We start from the raw sequence: 20,949 nt of genomic DNA on the forward strand, positions 1-20,949 counted from the left end.
TGCAGTGGGCACAGGAGTTAGCTGCAGCAGCCGGCTCCTGTCTATGTGACCCACTGCTCTGCCAAAACCGCTCCCCCAACTCCCCACCATAGACAGAGCCAGTACATCCGGACTATAAGACGCACCCCCTGTTTTCCTCCACATTTTTGAAGGAAAAAAAAGTGCATCTTATAGTCTGAAAAATATGGTAAAATAATAAACAACCATATTCTTCATCTGTCCACCGAGAAAATAATCCAATTGTGCCACGATTCCTCTAGCTCTGCTACATGCACATGTAGATGGCAGGTTGCATTTTTGCATGATGCGGCTATACAGCCTGTCATCCAGCAGAATCGCTAAGCTGCGCATGTTTGCTCAACTCAGTGTCTCATGGTGACGTGCTAAAGTTGAGTGAAGTTCATATCCAATGAACTCATTTCACCTCACTGACATCACTGCGAGAGTGATAAAGTTCTCACACTTGCGGTGCCGTCAGAAAGGTGATTGGAGTTGAGAGCCAATTAACTCAGTTCAACTCAATGTCATTAGCGCTGAAGTCCGATTACCTTTCTGACGGCACCACAAGCATGAGAACTTTCTCACCACAGTTCAGCACTAAACACTGCAGGAGCTATTACACGCTCCTGTCATTATGTAGCCAGGTGTCGAGTAGAGCAGCCACTGATGTGACTGCTCTACAAGTGATACAAATCATTGTGGAACAGTATGGATTATGGCGGATACGTGAGGGATATTGAGGTTTATTATTTTTCTCTTTTACATGTGACATGTGCATCAGTGATTTGGTGTTAAGGTGAGTATTGGTGTTTTATTTTTGATTTTTTACAGGGGACAAGGACTTTAGGGATTAGTTGTTATGGTGAGTATACCTGTGTTTTTCATTTTTATTTCAATATTTATTTTACTTTTCTTTATACTTTGAGTAAAGGCACCAGCTGATGACTATGCCTATCAGTGTGACCTGCTCTCGCTGTTATCAGCAATAACAGATGTAGGTTGATGGGAGTAGTAGTCTCTTATCAGCCGACACCTGTGACTGGCGGTAAGCTTTTTCCCGCTGGTCACAGTCACACCTGCAGACTCACGCTGACATCTGACAGCATGACCCCGCAGCACTCTGAATGGTGGTAATGATCTATACCGCCGATCACAGCCCCGGTGTTTCTCGCACTATCACACAGATGACAGAGCAGGAAACACCCGATATAGCAAAATTATTTGACTGGCTCTATTGAAGTCAATAGTGAAAAAAGCACAAAGAATTCACATGCTGCGGATTTAAAAGCACAGCAAATTCTGAAAGGAAAAATACTGATCATGTGCACAGCACTTCAGGATTCTCAATGACTTTGCTGGCATAAGGATTCGCTAGCATTTTTAGGCCAATTCTATGTGGAAAAAAATCATCAAAAATGCAATGCGTGCATACAGTCTAACTCTGCTAAATACATCACATATGATACACACGGCTGTAAACATCACATAGGATGGATACACTGAGACTGCTTTATGCATAATATGCGATCAATTATGACTGCTCTTTATATATCACATATGATATACTGAGACAGCTATAGAAACAACACATAGAATGCCTGAGACTGCTGTGTATATATCACATAGGAGGCACAATGACTGCTGTATATACATCACAAGGAATTACATGGCACATGCAGTGTTTGCTGGCTACAGTTGTGGCCAAAAGTATTAACACCCCTGCAATTCTGTCAGATAATACTCAGTTTCTTCCTGAAAATGATTGCAAACACAAATTCTTTGGTATTATTATCTTCATTTAATTTGTCTTAAATGAAAAAACACAAAAGAGAATGAAGCAAAAAGCAAAACATTGATCATTTCACACAAAACTCCAAAAATGGGCCAGACAAAAGTATTAGCACCCTCAGCCTAATACTTGGGTGCACAACCTTTAGCCAAAATAACTGCGACCAACCGCTTCCGGTAACCATCAATGAGTTTCTTACAAGGCTCTGCTGGAATTTTAGACCATTCTTCTTTGGCAAACTGCTCCAGGTCCCTGATATTTGAAGGGTGCCTTCTCCAAACTGCCATTTTTAGATCTCTCCACAGGTGTTCTATGGGATTCAGGTCTGGACTCATTGCTGGCCACATTAGAAGTCTCCAGTGCTTTCACTCAAACCATTTTCTAGTGCTTTTTGAAGTGTGTTTTGGGTCATTGTCCTGCTGGAAGACCCATGACCTCTGAGGGAGACCCAGCTTTCTCACACTGGGCCCTAAATTATGCTGCAAAATTTGTTGGTAGTCTTCAGACTTCATAATGCCATGCACACGGTCAAGCAGTCCAGTGCCAGAGGCAGCAAAGCAACCACAAAACATCAGAGAACCTCCACCATGTTTGACTGTAGGGACCGTGTTCTTTTCTTTTAATGCCTCTTTTTTTCTCCTGTAAACTCTATGTTGATGCCTTTGCCCAAAAAGCTCTACTTTTTTCTCATTTGACCAGAGAACATTCTTCCAAAACATTTTAGGCTTTTTCAGGTAAGTTTTGGCAAACTCCAGCCTGGCTTTTTTATGTCTCGGGGTAAGAAGTGGGGTCTTCCTGGGTCTCCTACCATACAGTACCTTTTCATTCAGACGCCGACGGATAGTAGTACGGGTTGACACTGTTGTACCCTCGGACTGTAGGGCAGCTTGAACTTGTTTGGATGTTAGTCAAGGTTCTTTATCCAACATCCGCACAATCTTGCATTGAAATCTCTTGTCAATTTTTCTTTTCCGTCCACATCTCGGGAGGTTAGCCACAGTGCCATGGGCTTTAAACTTCTTGATGACACTGCGTGCGGTAGACACAGGAACATTCTGGTCTTTGGAGATGGATTTGTAGCCTTGAGATTGCTCATGCTTCCTCACAATTTGGTTTCTCAAGTCCTCAGACAGTTCTTTGGTCTTCTTTCTTTTCTCCATGCTCAATGTGGTACACACAAGGACACAGGACAGAGGTTGAGTCAACTTTAATCCATGTCAACTGGCTGCAAGTGTGATTTAGTTATTGCCAACACCTGTTAGGTGCCACAGGTAAGTTACAGGTGCTGTTAATTACACAAATTAGAGAAGCATCACATGATTTTTTGAACAGTGCCAATACTTTTGTCCACCCTCTTTTTTATGTTTGGTGTGGAATTATATCGAATTTGGCTTTAGGACAATTCTTTTTGTGTTTTTTCATTTAAGACAAATTAAATGAAGATAATAATACCAAAGAATTTGTGTTTGCAATCATTTTCAGGAAGAAACTGAGTATTATCTGACAGAATTGCAGGGGTGTCAATACTTTTGGCCACAACTTGTTTGTAGTCCCAGCTCCCCAGGGAAGTATTATCTTGCTGAGGTTTTCTCTCTAACTTCTCCTGAGGTTTGTTTGTGTATTCTGCTTCTCAGCTGCTTTTTCTCAATTTTGTTAAATTCAGTGTCTGAGGGTTTTCATGCATACCAAAGGTCTTTTTGGGTTTGTTTCTTTTCCTTCTGTCTTTCATATATGACTGTGTGAACACGTTTTTATCCTTGTGTCGTACACTATGTGTGCACTCTGTTCTGTTGTTGTGGTTTTGGGTTACACTCTGTATATAATAGAGGGTGCAGTTAAGGACATTAAGTGTCAGCCAAAGTTGAGTGGGGGTGCCATTTAATAATTTTTTAAGGTGCCAATCTCCGCGGTCAGGCAGGGACAAATCAGGGTAAAGTTAAGGATTTGTCTATTCTGTATGTAAGGAGGTGGACAAAAAAGATGAGTATAGTTGATGCCTACCTGATTATTTGCAAGCGAACACTGCGATCTGCTGCGAAAGTAAAGGTAAAGAAGGAATTATAGTAGTAGGAACCCCAAGAGTGGAAAAGAATTTTCCAAGTGAAGAGGTTAAAGACGATGCTGTCAGGTGACACCTGTACCACAGTTACTATTTATAAAAGGCAGTTCGTGTGGCCACGAAGTGGACTTAAAGTCACCATTGCCACAGAAGGGTCTGAGAGCGGTCAAATACCGGAGAAGGCCTGAGCTGTGAGGAAGAACTGTGACCAGGGCCAGTAGAAGAACCAGAAGCAGCGCCAGTAGAAGATTATAGGCAGCACCATTAGAAGGCCTTAAAGGTAACCTGTCAGCAGGATTGTGCTGAGTTACCTACAGACAGTGTCAGGTTGGCGCCCTTATACTGATTAAAATGATACCTTGGTTGATGAAATCCAGCTGGTGGTTGTTGTTCAATGTTTATTTTTAGTTTTCAGTTAATGAGATTCTCATGCTCCAGGGAGGGCCTGTGGGGGGTCTTTTTGTAGTGCTCTGCTTACATATGCATCTGTATGGCTTATGACAGGTCACTGACTCCTCAGTGACCTGCTTCCTATTTTACATACTGAATATTATATGTATTGGAAAAAAAAATCGCATTCAGCAGGAACAACCACAAGACTGGTTCCATCAACCAAGGTATCATTTTAATAAGTATAATGGCACCAACTTGACACTGTCTGTAAGTTACTCAGCACAATCCTGCTGACAGAATCAATTTAAGCAGCGCCAGTAGAAGAACGTAAGCAGCGCCAGTAGAACACCAATAACAGATCCAAGCAAGGCTCGGGAGACAATCTAGATATATCAAAGGACCGTTCCTAAGGGCCTTTACTTCCAGCATAGCTGTATGGTACAGGGTATGAACTTTCTCACGGCATTCATGCTGATGTCATTGAGGTGAACAGAGTTCATTGGATATGAACTCTTCTCACCAGTGTCTCTGCTTCCTGACATGTTGAACGCTCGCATCATGCCAATGATCAGCATGCTAAGCTAGAGTCGCCTATGGGCAAATGGATTATTATCTTCCTGTCAGAGAGGTGAATAATATGGTTGTTTATTTTTTTTAATTCTTTTGTAGAGGACATGGGCATCGGAGGCATATTTTCGCATCGCGGACAGGTGAGGATTATGTTGTTTTGTTATTTTTTTACAGATGACATGAGCTTCAATGGATTGGGCGTAAAAGTGAGTGAAAGTGTTTTTTTATTTTTCATTCGATAATGGAGTCTTTGTCATTATTTCAAACTAGCTGAAGAGCCCGGTACTGCCTGGGCATAGTAACTAACTACAGTTAGTTATAACAAATTATAATAATTATATTTATATATATAAAGCTCAGTGTCGAGCCCTGCCCACTCCGCATAGCCACATTCCTTATAATATCCCACATTGTCCCATCAGCCTGGGGTCAGAACCAGAATGCTGAGTGGAACGGTCGTAATTTCCATACCGGGGATCCCTTTAAGAGAGGCCTGGCGTCAGAACCAGAGCACTGAGTGGATTTGCCCTGACTTCTATACCAAAGATCCCTTTAATAGAAGCTTGGGGTGAGAATCAGAGCACTGAGGGATTTACCCTAACTTCCATACTGGAGATCCCTTTAAGAGAGGCCTGGGGTCAGAACCAGAGCGCTGAGTGGATTTGCCCTAACTTCCATACCGAGGATCCCTTTAAGAGAGCCTAGGATCAGAACCAGAGCGCTGAGTCGATTTGCCCTGACTTGCATACCAATGATCCCTTTAATAGAACCCTGGGGTCAGAATCAGAGCACCGAGGGATTTGCCCTAACTTCCATACAGGAGATCCCTTTAAGAGAGCCTGGGGTCAGTACCAGAGCATTTGAAGGCAATTGCCCTGACTTCCATACCGGGGATCCCTTTAAGAGAGGCCTGGGGTCAGAATTAAAGCGCTGGATGGATTTGACCTGACTTCCATGCCGGAGATCCCTTTAGGAAGGGCCTGGGGTCAGTACCAAAGTGCAGAGTGGATTTGCCCTAAATTCCATACCAATGATCCCTGTAAGAGACCCTGGGGTCAGAACCACAGAGCTGAGTGGAACTGTCCTAACTTCCATACCGAGGATCCCTTTAAGAGAGGCCTGGGGTCAAAACCAAAGCCCTGGATGGATTTGCTCTGACTTCCACACCAATGATCCCTTTAAGAGGGAAGATGTGCCAATGGGATGGAGGATGTGTGATGGGGATATGGGCAGGGAGGGGGGATTCATTTCTGTCATGTGCTCTCTGCTCCTTTCTGGCTGGGAGCTTATGTTCCTGGGGATGCTATATTTCTCCCACCATGTCAGTGTCTGCTGAGGTGTTGTCAAGTGGGAAAACTGTTGGTCATAGCAACCAATCACAGCTCAGCTTCTTTTGAACAGCTCTGGTGAAATGAAAGATGCTTCGTGATTGGTTGGTGATACACACACACACACACATATTCATTTTTATATAGAGATAATGACTTTTTTCAGGTTTTTTTATTTACTATATAACTATGGGATTAGTAATGGGGATGTTTTATAGATGCCTCTTCATTGCTAAACTTTGGGCTTGGAGTCAGCTGCCAATATAAAGCTGACATCAACCCCCCAACTATCACCGCACTTGCCACCGCCACAGGTCAAGTTGGAAGAGGGAGGCTAAGTACCAGATTTTTCTCATCTTATGGAATGTGCCATTTCTGGGGCTGCTGAGAGCTGATGTTTTTAGTGTGGGAAGGGGCCAATATCCACAGCTGTTTAATTAGCCTTTGCTGGTTATTAATTATTAATTAAAGGGGGGACCCCACATCATTTTTTTTCAGGGTCCCCCAATTTAATAACCAGTAAAGGCTAAGTATACAGCTGTGAGCTGACAGGAAGACCTGACAAACCCTGGCTCTTAACCCCACGAACATCGCGTCCTGGATGGATTGCTCCTTCGGGGTTTCCTCGATCTGCATCGTATTCCTCACTGCACTGAGGAGCTCGTCCGTGTTCTCCGATGTGAAGAGGTACTTTTTCCCTGTCTCCGGGGGTTCAGAGGTGATCTCGCCCTCTTCCTCCGAGTCCGTACCCCGCATCTCCTCCTCTGAAGACTGGTCGGACTCCCATCTTGGTCTTTTGGATTGGGACCGGTCGGCAGACTGCGTGGGTAGCCATGCAGAGACGGAGGCCTGGACCTCTTCTCTGACCACTGGGCGCATCTCCGTGAGGAACGAGGCCTGCTCGCCTCTGATGATCCGCAGGGTGCAGTCCTCACATAAGGGCTTCTTCCATGCGCTCGGCAGCTTGCTGGCACAGATGGGCATTTGGGTTTGCCTGATGCCCTAGACGTTGCTGCCGTCGGGGTCGGCGTCGTCTTGTCCTAACAAAGAACAGGAGTCCGTTTTTACTAACAGCTCCTGTCTTTGGAATAACAGCCCGCCATGCCCCCTACTCACGGACGCTGGCTCTGGCTGATCGTTCCTGCTCCCGTGTTCTCCGTCCATGATGGCACCGCTGAGAGGACCACAGGTCTGTACCGCTGCCCCCGCTTTCCCCCGCTCTCTTATCCTACCTTATCTTGTGCTGGAACGCTTCTCTATGCCTCCGCTTCATCCTGACGCCGCAGGACCTTGTGACCGGAAGTCGTCATTCCCAGGCGCCCGGAAGTGACGCGGCCGCCGGCTCTGGCACTGTCTCGCGGGAGCCGCGCTGGGGGGAAGCAATACAACGTCCTGGAGCGACGCTCCACGGGACCGCAGGCGGGAAACCCCCTTTAGGGGGGTGCCGCGCGCACCGTCCGACCGGAGGAGTTGGCAGTTGGGACCCCGAACCTCCTGGCCCCGGTAAGTTGCTGCATGCCACGGCTGCGGCGCTCTCATGCCTGTCTTTACAGGGACAGGAAAAACACTGTAGTGCGGTGTGGGAGGGGACCTTTTAACCTCTCGTGTATTTCCTGTCCCTATAAGGATGAAAGGTCAACCCCATGGTGCTGTCAGGATAGGACGTCCTGGAAATATGTGCTCAGGCACATGCATCCTTCTAAAGCAACATATAGTAGTCACCCTTCCCAGGTCCAATGCCAGCTCCTTGACAGTTATCCGGTCTTTGTTTACTGGCTGCAGAAGTGATATCACAAGCACCATGTACATAGATGCTGCAGCCAATCAATATACTCAGTGGTTCTTCCAATGTGTAGGCAAAACAAGTCACTGATTAGCTGTAGTGGTGATGTACACTGAAGTTATGCCTTCACCACCACAACCTGTAATCAATGACAGGAGAGCCATCATTGGACCTGAGGAGGGTGTGTACCATCTGTCTTTGTTTTTTGAGGAACATATTTTGTGATTATGGAAAACCCCTTTAAAAATTACACTACATAATCCATTGCATGAGTTGCATTGTCAGAATTTCTTGTTTCTGGTCCAGAGGGGATTTAGAGTATTACGTGACTGTATAAATAGGATTTACGTCAATCATCTTTAGGGCTGGGCTACGACCTATGGTCATCTTGCATTCTTAGATTGGTAGACATAATTGTATATGAAAGCGCTTGATCACATAAGGGGGACAACAGTAGATTCATCAGTTCAGATTTAGCCCTTGTTTCATATTGTTTTACTCAGTTTGACAGGACATATTATTTGAGGTTAATGTGATCTTTACAGATCAATCATTAGTCATAGAATCATAGAATCGTAGAGTTGGAAGGGACCTCCTGGGCCATCTGGTCCAACCCCCTGCTCAAAGCAGGATTCGCTAAATCATCCCTGTCAGATGTCTGTCCAACCTCTGTTTGAAGACTTCCATTGAAGGAGAACTCACCACTTCTCGTGGCAGCTTGTTCCACTCATTGATCGCTCTAACTGTTAAAAAGTTTTTTCTAATATCTAATCTGTATCTCCTCCCATTCAGTTTCATCCCATTGCTTCTAGTCTTTCCTTGTGCAAATGAGAATAAAGATCCTTCTACAATGTGACAGCCCTTTAGATAATTGTAGACAGCTATTAAGTCTCCTCTCAGTCTTCGCTTTTGCAAACTAAACAATCCCAAATCCTGCAACCTTTCCTCATAAGACAGGGTTTGCAGACAGGTCATCATTCTGGTTGCTCTTTTCTGAACTTGCTCCAGTTTGTTGATGTCTTTTTTAAAATGTGGTGCCCAAAACTGGAAGCAATATTCCAGATGAGGTCTGACCAAAGAGGAGTAGAGGGAAATAATGACTTCACGTGATCTAGACTGTATGCTTCTTTTAATACATCCTAGAATTGCACTTGCCTTTTTTGCTGCTGCATCACACTGTTGACTCATATTCAGTCTGTGATCTATTAGTATACCCAAATCTTTTTCACATGTGCTGTTGCTTAGGCCTATTCCTCCCATTCTGTATATGCTTTTTTCATTTTTACTGCCCAGATGTAGTACTTTGCATTTTTCCCTGTTAAAAACCATTCTGTTAGTTGCTGCCCACTTCTCCAGTTTATTTATATCTTTTTGAATCCTCTCTCTCTCTTCTCTAGTATTAGCTATCCCTCCTAGCTTTGTGTCATCAGCAAATTTAATCAGTTTACCCTCAATTCCTTCATCTAAATCGTTGATAAAGATGTTGAACAATACAGGGCCCAGGACAGAGCCCTGTGGTACCCCACTTGAGACATTCTTCCAACTGGATGTGCAGCCATTAACGACCACTCTTTGGGTCCGATCACTAAGCCAGTTACAGTCATATGTAAAAGTTTGGGCACCCCTATTAATGTTAACCTTTTTTCTTTATAACAATTTTGGTTTTTGCAACAGCTATTTCAGTTTCATATATCTAATAACTGATGGACTCAGTTATATTTCTGGATTCAAATGAGGTTTATTGTACTAACAGAAAATGTGCAATCTGCATTTAAACAAAATTTGACTGGTGCAAAAGTATGGGCACCCTTATCATTTTCTTGATTTGAACACTCCTAACTACTTTTTACTGACTTCCTGAAGCACTAAATTGGTTTTGTAACCTCATTGAGCTTTGAACTTCATAGCCAGGTGTATCAAATCATGAGAAAAGGTATTTAAGGTGGCCACTTGCAAGTAGTTCTCCTATTTGATTCTCCTATGAAGAGTGGCATCATGGGCTCCTCAAAACAACTCTCAAATGATCTGAAAACAAAGATTATTCAACATAGCTTTTCAGGGGAAGGATACAAAAAGTTGTCTCAGAGATTTAACCTGTCAGTTTCCACTGAGAGGAACATAGTAAGGAAATGGAAGAACACAGGTACAGTTCTTGTTAAGCCCAGAAGTGGCAGGCCAAGAAAAATATCAGAAAGGCAGAGAAGAAGAATGGTGAGAACAGTCAAGGACAATCCACAGACCACCTCCAAAGACCTGCAGCATCATCTTGCTGCAGATGGTGTCACTGTGCATCGGTCAACAATACAGCGCACTTTGCACAAGGAGAAGCTGTATGGGAGAGTGATGCGAAAGAAGCCGTTTCTGCAAGCACGCCAGAAACAGAGTCGCCTGAGGTATGCAAAAGCACATTTGGACAAGCCAGTTACATTTTGGAAGAAGGTCCTGTGGACTGATGAAACAAAGATTGAGTTGTTTGGTCATACAAAAAGGCGTTATGCATGGAGGCTAAAAAACACAGCATTCCAAGAAAAACACTTGCTACCCACAGTAAAATTTGGTGGAGGTTCCATCATGCTTTGGGGCTGTGTGGCCAATGCCGGCATCGGGAATCTTGTTAAAGTTGAGGGTCGCATGGATTCAACTCAGTATCAGCAGATTCTTGACAATAATGTGCAAGAATCAGTGACGAAGTTGAAGTTACGCAGGGGATGGATATTTCAGCAAGACAATGATCCAAAACACCACTCCAAATCTACTCAGGCATTCATGCAGAGGAACAATTACAATGTTCTGGAATGGCCATCCCAGTCCCCAGACCTGAATATCATTGAACATCTGTGGGATGATTTGAAGCGGGCTGTCCATGCTCGGCGACCATCAAACTTAACTGAACTGGAATTGTTTTGTAAACAGGAATGGTCACAATTACCTTCATCCAGGATCCAGGAACTCATTAATAGCTACAGGAAGCGACTAGAGGCTGTTAATTTTGCAAAAGGAGGATCTACGAAATATTAATGTCACTTTTATGTTGAGGTGCCCATACTTTTGCACCGGTCAAATTTTGTTAAAATGCAGATTGCACATTTTCTGTTAGTACAATAAACCTCATTTGAAGCCCGAAATATAACTGAGTCAATCAGTTATTAGATATATGAAACTGAAATAGCTGTTGCAAAAACCAAAATTGTTATAAAGAAAAAAGGTTAACATTGATAGGGGTGCCCAAACTTTAACATATGACTGTATGAATCCACCTAACAGTTGCCTTGTCCATTCCATACTTAGTCATTTTTTCAATAAGGACTGTATGAGATACTTTGTCAAATGCTTTGCTGAAGTCAAGATATACTATATCTACAGCATTTCCTTGATCCACCCAATCAGTGATTCCATCATAGAAGGAAATTAAGTTAGTCTGACATGACTTATTAGTTACAAACCCATGCTGACTCTGTTTAATCACTTCATTCTTATCCAGGTACTGACATACATGTTGTTTAATAATTTGTTCAAAGATCTTTCCTGGTATAGAAGTCAGACTCACCGGCCTATAGTTGCCTGGGTCCACCTTCTTCCCCTTTTTGAAGATATGAACAACATTTGCTCTTCTCCAGTCTTCTGGGACTTCTGTTCTCCAAGAATTTTCAAAGATTATGGAGAGGGGTTCAAAAATTTCTTCTGCTATCTCCTTCAGCACTCTGGGGTGTAATTCATCTGGACCTGGAGACTTGAATTCATTTAGGTTAGCTAAGTGTTTCCTCACTATCTTTCTGTTTATAGATATCCTGGATTCTTCTATTCCCTTAATAGGACAGTGAAGAACAGTTGATGTTACATTTCCTTTCTGAGAGAAAACAGATGCAAAATAGGAATTTAAAAGTTCGGCCTTCTCAACATCCTGTCTTACCATTTCATCATTTTCATCCTGTAAAAATCCTATAGCATCTTTGACTTTTCTTTTACTTTTGACATATCCCCAAAATCCTTTATTATTGCTTTTGACATCTCTTGCAAGCCTCAATTCATTGTCAGCTTTAGGTAATCTGATTTGTGCCCTGCAGGTTCTGCAGACATCATTATATTCTTCTTTAGATATGCCTCCCTCTTTCCATTTTATAAACATTTTTTTCTTCCTTTTTAGCATGTGCTTAAGTTCTGTGCTCATCCATCCTGGCTTCCTTAAATGCTTCCTATTCTTCCCTCTTTTTGGAATTGTTAACAATTGTGCTTTGAGAATTTCATTTTTCAAGGTTTCCCATCCTTCCTGGACATTTTTGTCTTTAAGGATATCCAGCCATTGGATCCCTCCAATTCTCTTTCTGAATCCCTTAAAATCTGCCTTTCTGAAATCTAACCTTGACGTCTGAGTCTTCACAGGTCTTCCTCCTCTAGTTATCCAAAATTCTAAAATAGCATGGTCGCTACCTCCTAGGGTCCCAGCCACTTTTACCTCCTCAACCATTTCCTCCTTGTTTATAAGGATTAGATCCAAGGTAGCAGTTCCAGTTGTTTTCTCCCCTACCTTTTGGAAGATAAAGTTGTCAGCAAGAGAGGATAAGAATTTCCTTGACCTGTTAGTTTTGCCTGAGAGAGATTCCCAACAAATGTCTGGATAGTTGAAATCTCCCTTGACAACTATGTCATATTTTTTGGAGAACTTGGCCATTTGATGCATAAAGAGTTCATCCATATCTTCAGCTTGCACAGGCGGCCTGTAGTAAATGCCTACAATGGTGTCCTTTCCATTGTTCTGTCCTTGTATTCTTACCCAAACAGTTTCCACAGAACTCCCAGTCTCTGAAGCTTCAATCTCTGTGCAGATATACGCGTTTCTAACATACAATGCGACACCTCCTCCTCGTTTATCAAGTCTGTTTCTTGCAAATAAATTGTATCCTTCTAGTCTTGTATTCCAATCATGTGTATCGTCCCACCAAGTTTCAGTGATTCCAATGACATCATATTTCTTTTCCTGTGTTAGTAGTTCCAATTCTCCTTGTTTGTTGCCCATGCTTTGTGCATTAGTATAGAAACATTTTAGTTTGTGATTGGTTTCTCTTTCTCCAATATTTTTATTAATTAGATTCTTTTGTCTTTGTTCTTCCTTTCCACTTCTAATAGCAGAGTTCTCAATAGCATTTGTGAGGTGTATGGCTTTTTCTGGTCTCTTGCTTCCCTTCCCATGTTGTTCTAGTTTAAAGCTCTCCTTACAAGTGTAGCAAGGTGACTTCCAAATACATGTTTTCCAGTCTTCGTAAGGTGCACCCCATCTCTAGCAAGTAGTCCATCGTAAAGGTAATTCACTCCGTGATCCATAAATCCAAATCGTTGCTGACGGCACCATCGACGCAGCCAGTTGTTCACCTGCAGAATCTTATTCCACCTCCTTGTTCCATGGCCATCCACTGGGAGGATGGAAGAGAAGACCACCTGCGCTCCCAGTTCCTTCACTTTCTTGCCTAAGTCTTCAAAGTCTCTGCAGATGGTTTCCAGGTCATTTCTTGCGGTGTCATTTGTCCCCACATGTAGTAGCAGGAATGGGTAGTCATCTGTAGGTCTGAAGAGTCCTGATATCCTGTCAGACACATCTTTAATTTTTGCACCTGGAAGACAGCACATTTCTCTTGAAGTTATATCCGGTCTGCAGATAGCGGCCTCTGTTCCTCTCAGGGAGTCCCCCATGACCACCACTCTCCGTTTCTTCTTCACAACATTTTTCTTTCTCCATCCAGGAGGACTCAGGGCGTACAAGGTTGCTGTTTGTAAGCAAAGTCTTATCCTGATGTATTTCTTCATCGTTTTCCTGCATGAGAGCCTGGTACTGGTTCCTGAGAAGTATGGGTGCTGACTGCCTCCTGATCCTCCTGCTTCTCTGGGTCACATGTCTCCATTCCTCTGTTTCTTCAGGTGCACTTCGAATTTCTTCTCTTTCTGTAACATGAAGAGATAATTCTGCTCTAAGAACTCTTCACCTTCCTTAATGATCTTCAACGTAGCTACCCTCTCTTCGAGATTTTGCAACTTTTCCTCCAACAGGGACACAAGCTTGCATTTGTGGCATGTGAAGTTTGGCTTTTCCACTGGTAAGTCTGTGAACATGTAGCAAGAAATGCAGCTCACCAAATGGCTCCTGGCCTCTTCCATATTGAGATTTCTTAAAAACGATGAAAGATGAGGCAAAATTCCAATTAGTGACCTTCTGTAGATAGAGACGAGGGGTTCTCAAAGAATACAATTAGCTCATTCTTATGGTCCTGAGATTTTCACCAGTTCAGAAAATCAGAAGGTTTATTTCCCTTTATGACCACATATGCCATAAATTTCAGTTTTCTTACACCTTCTTGCAAGCTTGGATCATCAGCATATGACTGCAGTGCCAATGCAGGTTCTCTGCAGACCACCACAAAACAATCATGAAGTCGAATATCATAAAGTTGTTGTGTTTTGGCATTAAAGGGGAATTTTCGTCGGATCACATTATAGCATATCGCTTTGGTAATTATGGTTGTTGAGAGTCTCAGTAACTGTGCAGGAAATTCAGTACAGCTCCATTCAATTGAATGGATTTTTGTGCTCAGAAGGTAGATAGGAGCATGGCTGTGTAGGAAAAATCTGTGAAAGATATCAAGCATCGATCAGTAACTGATAACTATCTGGGATACTGCCTAGGTCCCGGGTGGTACTGGGAGTCATGGAGGACTCTCTACCACACTGCTGTCTGTCATGTACAATTATATTTGTACCTTGATACAGATATAACTTCATTTAGCAGCTGATCTGTAGTCAGGGGTTGCTCCATGCCCAGCACCCTCTTTATGACGCAAGTGGCGTTGCCTGCACCATTTAGTCAGATTCAGGCCCAAAGAGGCCAATGTCATGCACAGAATAGGTGGTACAAAGGAAAATAAGGTGATTACACGCTTCGTTACTAACTAGTGGAAAGCACAGTAGCAAATTAAATATTAAAGGAGACCTTTCAGCAGATTTTCCCTTTTTGCACTGGTGCCACCACCTAACATGCATCTGGCATTTCTAGGCCTTCAAGAAACCATGTTTCAATGGCATAATGCACTACTGTAGGTACATAAAGAGGTTATAGGGATGCGGATTAAGGAGCACATAAGGTAGTGGTAGAATTTCTTAAAGGAAAAACTGATAACAAGATTCCCTTTGATGGTGCATTGCATATTTCTATTGAGAGGCGCAACGTGAGACATATTTTTTAATCAAGAGGCATTTATATAGTACATGTATTTGCCATTGTTATTTTAAGAGGTGCAGTTATCTGTGTGACATACTCTGCAGAGATAAGTCGAAGCTGGATGATGTCAACATGAAGATCAGACGAGGTTGAAAATAAATTAATAAAAATAACTGTATCAAATGAGACGTTACCAGTAAGTATACTGTGTACTGTATACTGTGTAAGGGATGTCTAAGGCCATGATATACGTGCCTTTTATTTATGTTATGTATATTTAATGTTGATTAATGTCCACTGTATAATTCTCTGTATGCATTGATATTATCATATTTAGGGCAAGCGTAGTTCCCTAGTAGGCCCACTAGATGGGGATATAGTTATGCTCAGAATGTAAATAGTTAATGTAGGAGGGGCTAACTGTGGTTAAGTCAGGGAGCATCTGGCATTTTAGTCAGTTGGGCTTAGTAGCCCTGACAGGGCAGGTAGCCATGTAACGTTTAAGGACACAAGCCCAGCCGTTCAGGTCTTGAGGGCAACAGATGACAGCAGTGCAGTACATATTGCAATTCCGAGCACTTCACTGCAGATGGTAGTGAGACAGTTGGCAGCAGTACAGCAGCACAGATTGTTCATTATGAGGCAGCTTGCTACGTGGGCAGATGCCCTTTTGTCTGGGGTAAAACAGAGAGGGGAACTCCCAAAGATGGTGAAGCTGGACAAGAAGGATGCTGAGATGCTGACCAGGATGGGACGACTCAGGAATGTTCTGGAAGGTGACTGTGAGAAACTAGGTAAAGCGAAGAGGCCAGGCAAATTGTGTGTTACCTCATGTCAATGCTGTAACTGAAGAGAACTGACTGAGAATACAAAAGAGTAAATTTTCTTGTTTAAAGTTGAACTGTGTCTTCTTTTTTGCCAAAAGAGTTGAAAAAAAGCAGCCACCTGGGGAAGGCCCTGAAGGTGAGAAGAATTGAGCAACAGGTATGCTGACAGAGAACTTTCATGTCTATGTGAAGAAAGACCAGGGCGTGCCTGAGCTGTTTATCTCAGCCATGACTACCGCCCTAGCCGACCCTTACAACTGCATGGTCTGCAGTGAAATGATGGGAGTAAAAGTCTTGGTTCTAAAATTATCTCTCTTATTATATTAATGCCATCTATAGTTATATTATGTCTTCTCTTATCATGTATACTGTTCCTAATTATATAGTGTCCTCTCTTATTATGTACTGCATTGTCCACTGTTATGTAGTGTACCCTCTTAATGTGTATAGCTTGTCAATAATTAGTGTCCGCCTTTATTATGTGCAGTGCCATCCCTTATTACATAGTGTCTTGCCCTATCATGCATAGCACTCTCTGTTATTAGATATTGTCTGTCCCTCATTATTATATATGGCGTCATCCATTGCTCTCTTACTAGTAAAGTACGGTCCATTATTACATAGTTTCCACCCTTATGTATAGTGGTGTCAATAATTACATCTTGTACTCTCTTATTACAAGTTGTAGAGTCTGCCTGATTAATTGAGTCTGTGGACAGGAGTCTTTTATAAAGGTGACTATGACACACGGGGACGCATCCACATGCCACATCCCGCCCCCTCTCTGTTAGAGTCCCCCAAGGCTCTGTCCTGGGGCCCCTACTTTTTTCCATCTATACTCTTGGCCTAGGACAACTCATAAAGTCCCATGGCTTCCAGTACCACCTGTATACAGATGACACTCAGATCTACCTCTCTGGCCCAGATGTCACCTCTCTGCTGTCCAGAATCCCGGAGTGTCTATCAGCCATATCCTCCTTTTTCACCTCTCGCTTCCTAAAACTCAACGTAGACAAAACTTAACTCGTTATCTTTCATCCATCTCACGTATCTTCCCTACCCGATCTATCTATTATGGTAAATGGCATCATGCTCTCTCCCGCACCTGAAATCCGCTGCCTTGGAGTAACTCTCGACTCTGCCCTGTCCTTCAAACCGCATGTCCAATCTCTTGCCACCTCCTGTCGCCTCCAACTCAAAAATATGTCCTGAATCCGTCCCTTCCTCAGTCCTCAATCTACTAAAACTCTTGTACATGCCCTCATCATCTCCTGCTATGACTACTGCAACACCCTCCTCTGTGGCCTCCCTGCTAACTCTCTTGCACCACTCCAGTCTGTCCTCAATTCTGCTGCCCAACTTATCCACCTCTCTCCTCGCTACTCCCCTGTCTCTCCCCTCTGCAAATCCCTCCATTGGCTCCCAATTCCCCAACGAATCCAGTTCAAACTACTAACACTGACCTACAAAGCCATCCACAACCTTTCCCCTCCCTATATCTCTGAACTAATCTCCCAATATCTTCCCTCACGTACTCTTCGATCCTCCCAAGACCTCTTACTCTCCTCCACACTTATTCGTTCCTCACACAACCGCCTCCAAGATTTCTACCGAATATCCCCTATCCTCTGGAATGCCATGCCTCAACACGTCCGATTATCCACCACCCTCGAATCCTTCAAACGGAACCTGAAAACCCATCTTTTCAGGAAAGCTTACAGACTGCAATAACCATTCTGCCGCCTCACCACCGCCTGAGCTGCTGCCTCATCACCACCAGAGCTGCTGCACCCCCGACCTGCTGTCTTTTCCCCACTATCCCGTAGAATGTAAGTCCGCAAGGACAGGGTCCTCTCCCCTCTGTACCAGTTTGTCATTGTAAATTTGTTGTGGAAACTTGTTTACTGTTAACGATATCTATAACTTTGTATGTAACCCCCTTCTCATGTACAGCACCATGGAATTAATGGCGCTATATAAATAAATAAATAATAATAATAATACAATGCATGTCCCTGCGTACACAATGTTATATATAGGTACACATGATGCATGTGGATCTATGCGGATTTTAAGGACAGAAGTACGCAGGCCTACGCTGCGCACACAAACGCTAATGTGAAACCAGCCTTAGACAGCTGTCTTTAATGCAGGTAACGAGTTGATTACGAGCATCTAACTGGTCTGTAGGAGCCAGAACTCTTAATGGTTGGTAGGGGATCAAATACTTATTTCTCACTGCAAAATGCAAATGAATTTATATAATTTATACAATCAATGAGGTAAGATGATAAATTGCCAAAATTAGATAGATTAAAAATAATCTTTATTGATTCAACATAAAAATGAGAAATAATGAAATGTAATAAAATCAGGCTTCAGGAACAAAGAAAAATGGAGCACGAGAGCATGTGTACGTGGATGTGCCTGAAAGTGACTGCGAACAAGTAGATCTCTAAGGTTATTGGCCTTGCTATAATTAGTATTTATTGTTTGCGCTATGCACTTTATACTTTGATATGTCAATGGGCATTACTAATTCCCACTTCAAATACCTGTTTTTTGGTCTTTTAAGAGCTTTTGCTGTAAAACATTATTTGTGCAGTATGTTTTTTTGCGGGTACCTACTAAGTATCCCCATGCTCTCGTGCTCCTTTTTCTTTGTTCTTGATGCTTGATTTTATCACATTTCATTATTTCTCATTTTTATATTGAATCAATAAAGAATATTTTTAATCTATCTAATTTTGGCAATTTATCATCTTACCTCATTGTTTATTTAGCAGAGGTTGTGCATATTGATGTTATGAATTGATGTTTTTTGCTCCATTATTTTCTAATAGACTATGTTAACTTATAATTTATACAATGTGATTTTCTGAATTTTATTTAGCCAACCTTTAGATTGTTCATGTCTTTGTCAGTGGGCAAACTTACAAAATCAGCAAGGGATCAAATACTTATTTCCCCCACTGTATGCATTAATTTTGAAAAGTTAAATGCCATATTTTGGGCAATGCATAAGGCAAAAATCTTCCTCCTGCCTTGTATTGCCTCTCAAAGATACATCTTAGCAAATTTGTTCATCTCATGACCTGTGTGATGTGTGACCTATCGTCTCAGGTAATAAAATGCAGATGAGTTATAAATCATTATATCAATATTACAGCGACAAAAGATTATTGTGTTGACAATTATGTTAACTTGTTTGTTTTTTACAAGAAGCCAGCAGTTGTCTCATTGATAAAAATCAAAATCATGAAAAATGGTTTTTTTTCTCGTTGCACATTTAATTGTAGCAATGTGAAACAAATAGTTGAGTTTGTAGACATATGAAAAAGGGGATATCTACAAAAGGTATTTATGAGTTTTATAGCTTCCTAATCTAATAACCTAGACTGTGATGAAGGCTCCCGTTAGAGTTGCCAATGTACGTCAAATGTATTTTGGAATACTGTATCTAATGTGTATAGGGACCCTCTTGGGGAAAAAAAAAGCAGAAGAAAAACCTTTTTCTTAAAAAAAAGACCACAATTACACCTCTTTTAAAAATGTAAGTATACAATAAGCAATCTGAGCAACACCTACAACCGGGAATTAAAGGGGATTACTAAAAGTAACACTGAACAACTGCTAAAAATACTACTACTACTCGTACTAATAATAATAATAATGGCGTTTTCCAGACTTCTACTGACTACAGAACCACTCCAGTCTGTAGCGGATAGCATCAATTACCAATCTACCTAGAGGAACGCTTACGCTAACATATAACTTTATGTAGCATAAAACATTACAGAAGAAGCAGTCAGAAAACAAAAATGTAAAACATTATAGCCAAATATTAAAAATTATATTAATGAGAACATCTACCAACAATGAAAAGGAAGATCATAGAACTGTGCATAGTTCAGCTAATGTTCAGAAAATCCAGACAGCTTTACATGTAGCTATACCCAGCAGGTTATAACACCTGTATATAATGCTGTTCTCACCGTGCTGGAGCTGACACTGTCTATCTCCTGTTTTCCCAGGAACCCTTCTGTGATCTTGACGATGTTGGGAAACGCATTATGGAAGGTGGTCACATAACCTTGAAGGCTAAATTCAGTTGAAGTCCATTCGACCTTATTAGAATCCATTTTTACAGGTTGCTGCAATTTGTTGTAAGGTATACTCCGGTCATACTACAAGGAAGAAGGAGAGCAGGAAGTGATAGAAAATAAAAAGGCTACAAAGGAAAAAAACTGCAAATAGGCGGAGTACTCTGCATAGTAACCCTTTCTGTTCATAAATACCAGCAGAGCTAAAAGATGTTTTTTATGTCTAAATGAAAATGATTCAGTTTTATTATTCAATATTATTATTTTAACTCTTAGCAAGTGAACAATACCGCCAAACTAATTCTTATGCATACTGCATTTTTCCAAATGATGTCACTTGCTAAAAATGAAGTATATTATAGGAGAATACATTTACTGTGTCTTCCTGGCAGGCGTATACCACTAATAGTGAGAGAACACACGGCCACGATCTGGCCCGTAAGTCAGGGCCTCCCCCACCATCACTGTCACACTACCTATGGTATTTGCATTCTGGATGCAGATACTGTTGAAAACAATATTAAAACAGGGAGACATTATCTATTTTTACAAAGTGTGGGGAGCTTTAGGGGTCATTATATATGTGTGGAGGGCTCTGTGAGGGTAGTTATGCTGTATGCAGGCCATCCTACTATGTAGACGGCTGTGCTGAGTGCATTTTACTGTGTAGAGAGCAGTGTGTTGGGTCATTCAGCAGGAGGGCTGTGGGCGCCATTACACTGTGTGAAGGGCTGTGTGCCTGCTATTATATTGTGTGGAGAACTGTGTGGGCACCATTATACTGTGAAGGGCTGTGTGAGGGCTAGTATACTATGTTGGGGGAATGTGGGGGCCATGATACTTTGCTGTGGGACTGTGGCGGGTGTCATACTGTGTTTTAGGACTGTTATGGC

The 20,949-nt window shown here is 42.2% G+C and overlaps 1 protein-coding gene across 1 annotated transcript in view; it reads right to left on the reverse strand.

Annotated features, from left to right (window-relative positions):
• LOC141092987 (uncharacterized) overlaps window positions 1-20,147 on the reverse strand; it is a 76,528-nt gene extending 56,381 nt beyond the window's left edge. The window contains exon 1 of the mRNA XM_073579369.1: window positions 19,949-20,147. Within this exon, the coding sequence (XP_073435470.1) occupies window positions 19,949-20,095 (147 nt within the window). The 5' untranslated portion in view covers window positions 20,096-20,147. The remainder of the gene's footprint in view (window positions 1-19,948) is intronic.
• Between the last annotated feature and the right edge of the window lie 802 nt (window positions 20,148-20,949).

The sequence above is a fragment of the Dendrobates tinctorius genome, unplaced genomic scaffold (assembly GCF_039654945.1).
Source record: "Dendrobates tinctorius isolate UK_male_01 unplaced genomic scaffold, ASM3965494v1 ptg000062l, whole genome shotgun sequence".
Classification (NCBI taxonomy): Eukaryota; Metazoa; Chordata; class Amphibia; order Anura; family Dendrobatidae; genus Dendrobates; species Dendrobates tinctorius.